At 42.9% G+C, this 5,802-nt stretch overlaps 1 protein-coding gene across 1 annotated transcript; it reads right to left on the minus strand.

Moving 5' to 3' along the window:
- Positions 1 to 2,189: 2,189 nt before the first annotated feature.
- On the minus strand, positions 2,190 to 5,802 carry LOC139409624 (leucine-rich repeat-containing protein 19-like). The gene is made up of 4 exons (XM_071155045.1): positions 5,686 to 5,802; positions 3,660 to 4,170; positions 3,268 to 3,474; positions 2,190 to 2,536 (listed from the first exon to the last, which is right to left on the minus strand). Exons 1-4 carry the CDS (start codon positions 5,800 to 5,802, stop codon positions 2,190 to 2,192), a joined length of 1,182 nt encoding a protein of 393 aa, XP_071011146.1.

Genomic DNA, 5,802 nt, shown 5'->3' on the forward strand with positions numbered 1-5,802 from the left:
TTAACCCCCACCCTCATAAATGAGTCGAGCTTGATAACAACTGTAGAGTCATTGTGCCCTCCACTGGCCTGAAGATGACTTGCAGAAATGTCCAAGTCCACTTCCAAGTTCAGGCACGAGGATCAGGATTTTGCATATGGATCACTCTACTCTCAGGGATTTCCACAAAGTCTCGCGATAATGGTCGGTTGCTGTGGTTACGTCTGTTTTTTAATATTATTTTTTATTAACAAACAAATATCAACAAACAAAATAGGAATAGTCACACGCAAACAAGATTACATACAAACTATTTACATTGCCAGGAATCCTAAACAAACAAATCTCAATAATAAAACACCTTTTAGTTAAAGTGGTGCCACATTGTTTAAATTCATTTATAAAGTGAAAAAAGTTAGGTTTTGAATCAGTTGAATTAGACCATTTGCATTTGTGAATATGAAATGTACCTAATATTATTAAATCAAGTCAAATTGTATTTGTCACATGTGCCGAATACAACAGGTACAGTGAAATGCCTTACACCTTACAGTGAATTGCCTTACAGTGAAATGCCTTACACCTTACAGTGAAATGCCTTACAGTGAAATGCCTTACAGTGAAATGCCTTACACCTTACAGTGAAATGCCTTACAGTGAAATGCCTTACAGTGAAATGCCTTACACCTTACAGTGAAATGCCTTACAGTGAAATGCCTTACAGTGAAATGCCTTACACCTTACAGTGAAATGCCTTACAGTGAAATTCCTTACAGTGAAATGCCTTACAGTGAAATGCCTTACACCTTACAGTGAAATGCCTTACAGTGAAATGCCTTACACCTTACAGTGAAATGCCTTACAGTGAAATGCCTTACAGTGAAATGCCTTACACCTTACAGTGAAATGCCTTACAGTGAAATACCTTACACCTTACAGTGAAATGCCTTACAGTGAAATGCCTTACACCTTACAGTGAAATGCCTTACAGTGAAATGCCTTACAGTGAAATGCCTTACACCTTACAGTGAAATGCCTTACAGTGAAATGCCTTACAGTGAAATGCCTTAAACCTTACAGTGAAATGCCTTACACCTTACAGTGAAATGCCTTACACCTTACAGTGAAATGCCTTACAGTGAAATGCCTTACAGTGAAATGCCTTAAACCTTACAGTGAAATGCCTTACACCTTACAGTGAAATGCCTTACAGTGAAATGCCTTAAACCTTACAGTGAAATGCCTTACAGTGAAATGCCTTAAACCTTACAGTGAAATGCCTTACACCTTACAGTGAAATGCCTTACAGTGAAATGCCTTAAACCTTACAGTGAAATTCCTTACAGCTTACAGTGAAATGCCTTAAACCTTCCAGTGAAATGCCTTACAGCTTACAGTGAAATGCCTTACAGTGAAATGCTTACTTACGAGCCCCTAACCAACAATGCAGTTAAAAAAATATATTTAAAAATGAAATAAAAAACACCAAGACAGTCGTGAAGAGGAGCACGACAAAACCTATTCCCCCTCAGGAGACTGAAAAGATTTGGCATTAGGTCCTCAGATCCTCAAAAAGGTTCTACAGCTGCACCATCGAGAGCATTGTGACCGGTTGCAGCACCGCCTGGTATTCATGTGTTCATCCCTTCATTCAGCCCTAACCCTAACCCTAACCCTAACTGTTTACATACTATATTCTTGTGGCTGAAAATACAGAACGACAGAGTTGTGGATGTCATATTCACAGAGAGACGAGAGTAAGTACTCAAATATCTATTTAATAAGACAAAACGTTGATTACCTACACTATGTCTCCGGCAGTGGCCTAAATCACGACCTCAAAACACCTCACATGGTCGGTCCTTTCCCTGAATTACAACATTTTCAAAACTTGCAAATATTTACAAATGTACACAACTTTTAGGGGCACGTTTTTGTAAAAAAACAAAGGCCAAATAATAAATGATCATCAGCAGGCTATGCACGGTTTACGGACGGACAACCGTGGCCTTCTGATACTATCAGTGAATAGAGTAGAATTGGATAATTTATCGTCCATTATTTCAATGGAAAGGGATCATTTTGATGTCATAATACCCAAACTCAGGACTCTTGGCAGATTAGTCCAAGTGAGGACTAAGAGATGTCCAAATCAAATCAAACAGACATACACAACCAGAAGGCTGGGAGCAACTCAGAGAGCATTATGGTTATCTGTTGTCTTCATAGACCCCAGTCTCTATATAACGGTCCTCTATGTATCCATCCTCCTCATTATCCAACCCGTCTAGCCCGTGGTCCAGCTCATGGGCGCTGGTCTCCGTTTGCTCCGTGTCCAAGCTGAAACTAGAGTAGCGCCCCGTAGTGTACACGTCAGCATCCTCGTCATCTCTCAGCCGCTGGTGCCGGTAGTTGAACAGCAGCTTGTACCAGGACGGTGCCTTGACGGCACACACAATGAGCATAGAGGTGGTCAGGGCGATGGCTACCACACCCAGGAGAAACTTCCAGGTGTTCCCCACCACTGGCACCCCACTGCCACTGACTGGGCCCTCACCTGAGCAAACAGAAACATCCAGGGGGGGTCACATACTTTTTTAACATTCTTCTGAGGTCTCCTCAGCAGGACGGAGGTCAATTCGAATTGAAGGCTGCCAATTCTGGAAGTACACTGAAATTCCAATTCAATATTTGGGAAAAGTGGGTGTCTATTTTCACTGACTTGTCAATAAACTGGAAAGTGTCATCTATTTATTTCATTATTGTTTTTCATGTTTGTCAATTTTCTATTTGAATTGACCCCAACCTTGCTCCTCAGGATATGGGGCCTCATCAGACCACATTGTTATAGAGTGATTTAACCTCCTTTCTCAGGGTAAGTGTGCTGATCTAGGATCAGGTCCCCCTGACCTGTATGTGTAGTCTTATTTATTATGATCTTAAAAGCAACACTGATCCTAGATCAGCACTCTTACTCTTAATGAATACGGACCCCGGAGTCACGTTTTGAACTCTCACGAGGTCTCCTTGGAGTGCAGCTGCTCTTGTCTAGATGACGGTTTCCTGCTGACTGAATCATAACTGAAGTCATCTACGACAGCATCAGTAGGTCACCTCTCTCATATACTTCTGTTCTCAACAGTAGCTGTATTCAGTGTTTTAACCATCCAGCAAATCAAAGCTGTTTAGCTTGAAAAGTCTAGATCATATGATGTTGACAAGAGGAGACTATATCTACTGTAAGACCAAGTCAATTGATTTAATATATATATATATTTTTTATCTTACTGGTTAAGACGAGGCTTGCATTTGTAGTAACTGCAAGTGACACTGAGTGTGTAGTGGTCTGGGCTGAGGTTGGCTTAGTGGTTGACTGAGTTGTAGGTGGCGGAAGTGTTGTTGTAGATGATGGCCCCGAAGAGCAGCTGGTACCGTTGTCCAGTATCCCTTTACCAGACTGGTCCTCAGGGCTGGCACAGGTGGCATTTGAGACTCCTGAAGAAATACACACATTGCGTTTTTATCAACATGAAGGCACACTGGGTAAAGCAGGCCTCCTTTAAACATTGGTGTCAGTAGATGTCAGCATGGCGTAAGTAAGGACCACAGCCAGGCAGTGAATGGGGAAAAAAATAGACCATGAGGATTACAAGCAAACAGAGAGAGAAAAAGATGCTTACTTATCTGAACCTTTGAGTCGGTAATCGATTTATTCCGGTTGAGAAATACACAAGAACAGTTCCAGGGATTTCCCTTCAGATCTAGCACCTTTAATGAATTGCTCTCCACAGAGATGTCAAACTCTCGCAGTGTGTTTCCCCCTAGCCTGAGGATAGACAGCTTCTTTAAATCGTCCAGTAGATTTAGAGGTAGTGACTGTAGACGATTGTAGGACAGGTCCAGCTCCCTCAGGTTAACCAGGCCGGCCAACGCCTTTGGCTCCACTCTACTGATGTTATTGTGGGACAGGTTGAGGACCTCCAGCTTTGACATGGCCTCAAACAGCTTCTCTGGCAGGTCAGTCAACCAGTTACCATCTAGATGGAGCTCAATCAGATTGGAGTAGTTCTTCAGAGCAGCTTTATCAGCGCTGGATAACTCTATGAGGTTATTGCTCAGAATTAGTTTGGTGATGGTTTGACTGTAATTTGAGGGTATGAATTGCAGTGTCTTGAAGCTACAGTTCACAACCTGTAAATAGGATGACAAGTTAGGTTGAAGTTATTATTCAAGATGTATGCTATTATCTCATCAAAAGTTTCCCTCTCACTAAGCAGTTCATAGTTTCCCTCTCACTAAGCAGTTCATAGTTTCCCTCCTCTCACTAAGCAGTTCATAGTTTCCCTCTCACTGAGCAGTTCATAGTTTCCCTCTCACTGAGCAGTTCATAGTTTCCCTCCTCTCACTAAGCAGTTCATAGTTTCCCTCTCACTAAGCAGTTCATAGTTTCCCTCCTCTCACTAAGCAGTTCATAGTTTCCCTCCTCTCACTAAGCAGTTCATAGTTTCCCTCTCACGAAGCAGTTCATAGTTTCCCTCTCATTCAGCAGTTCATAGTTTCCCTCCTCTCACTAAGCAGTTCATAGTTTCCCTCTCATTCAGCAGTTCATAGTTTCCCCCTCACTAAGCAGTTCATAGTTTCCCTCCTCTCACTAAGCAGTTCATAGTTTCCCTCCTCTCACTAAGCAGTTCATAGTTTCCCTCTCATTCAGCAGTTCATAGTTTCCCTCTCACTAAGCAGTTCATAGTTTCCCTCTCATTCAGCAGTTCATAGTTTCCCTCTCACTAAGCAGTTCATAGTGTCCCTCCTCTCACTAAGCAGTTCATAGTTTCCCTCTCACTAAGCAGTTCATAGTTTCCCTCCTCTCACTGAGCAGTTCATAGTTTCCCTCCTCTCACTGAGCAGTTCATAGTTTCCCTCCTCTCACTGAGCAGTTCATAGTTTCCCTCCTCTCACTGAGCAGTTCATAGTTTCCCTCCTCTCACTGAGCAGTTCATAGTTTCCCTCCTCTCACTAAGCAGTTCATAGTTTCCCTCCTCTCACTGAGCAGTTCATAGTTTCCCTCCTCTCACTGAGCAGTTCATAGTTTCCCTCCTCTCACTGAGCAGTTCATAGTTTCCCTCTCACTGAGCAGTTCATAGTTTCCCTCTCACTAAGCAGTTCATAGTTTCCCTCCTCTCACTAAGCAGTTCATAGTTTGCCTCTCACTAAGCAGTTCATAGTTTTCCTCTCACTAAGCAGTTCATAGTTTCCCTCCTCTCACTGAGCAGTCCATAGTTTCCCTCCTCTCACTGAGCAGTTCATAGTTTCCCTCCTCTCACTAAGCAGTTCATAGTTTTCCTCTCACTAAGCAGTTCATAGTTTCCCTCTCATTAAGCAGTCCATAGTTTCCCTCCTCTCACTAAGCAGTTCATAGTTTCCCTCCTCTCACTAAGCAGTTCATAGTTTCCCTCCTCTCACTAAGCAGTTCATAGTTTCCCTCCTCTCACTAAGCAGTTCATAGTTTCCCTCCTCTCACTAAGCAGTTCATAGTTTCCCTCCTCTCACTAAGCAGTTCATAGTTTCCCTCCTCTCACTAAGCAGTTCATAGTTTCCCTCCTCTCACTAAGCAGTTCATAGTTTCCCTCCTCTCACTGAGCAGTTCATAGTTTCCCTCCTCTCATTAAGCAGTTCATAGTGTAAACTCACCAGTCCTCCAGTAGTCACCAGTTGGTCCTCAGCCCCAGCTACTCCAGTAGTCACCAGTTGGTCCTTAGCCCCAGCTACTCCAGTAGTCAGCAGTGTGCTCGCCAGCCACACTAGCAGTAGTTCACTTGCAGCCAT

Source organism: Oncorhynchus clarkii, chromosome 5, assembly GCF_045791955.1.
Source record: "Oncorhynchus clarkii lewisi isolate Uvic-CL-2024 chromosome 5, UVic_Ocla_1.0, whole genome shotgun sequence".
In the NCBI taxonomy this organism is placed as follows: domain Eukaryota; kingdom Metazoa; phylum Chordata; class Actinopteri; order Salmoniformes; family Salmonidae; genus Oncorhynchus; species Oncorhynchus clarkii.

Coding starts and splice junctions, on each gene's coding strand:
- LOC139409624 (XM_071155045.1), bottom strand. CDS start 5,802: ATGGCTGCAAGTGAACTACTGCTAGTGTGGCTGGCGAGCACACTGCTG. Junction 3,475..3,659: donor CGACTCAAAGGTTCAGATAA/GTAAGCATCTTT, acceptor GTATTTCTTCAG/GAGTCTCAAATGCCACCTGT. Junction 2,537..3,267: donor TGCAAGCCTCGTCTTAACCA/GTAAGATAAAAA, acceptor CTGTTTGCTCAG/GTGAGGGCCCAGTCAGTGGC.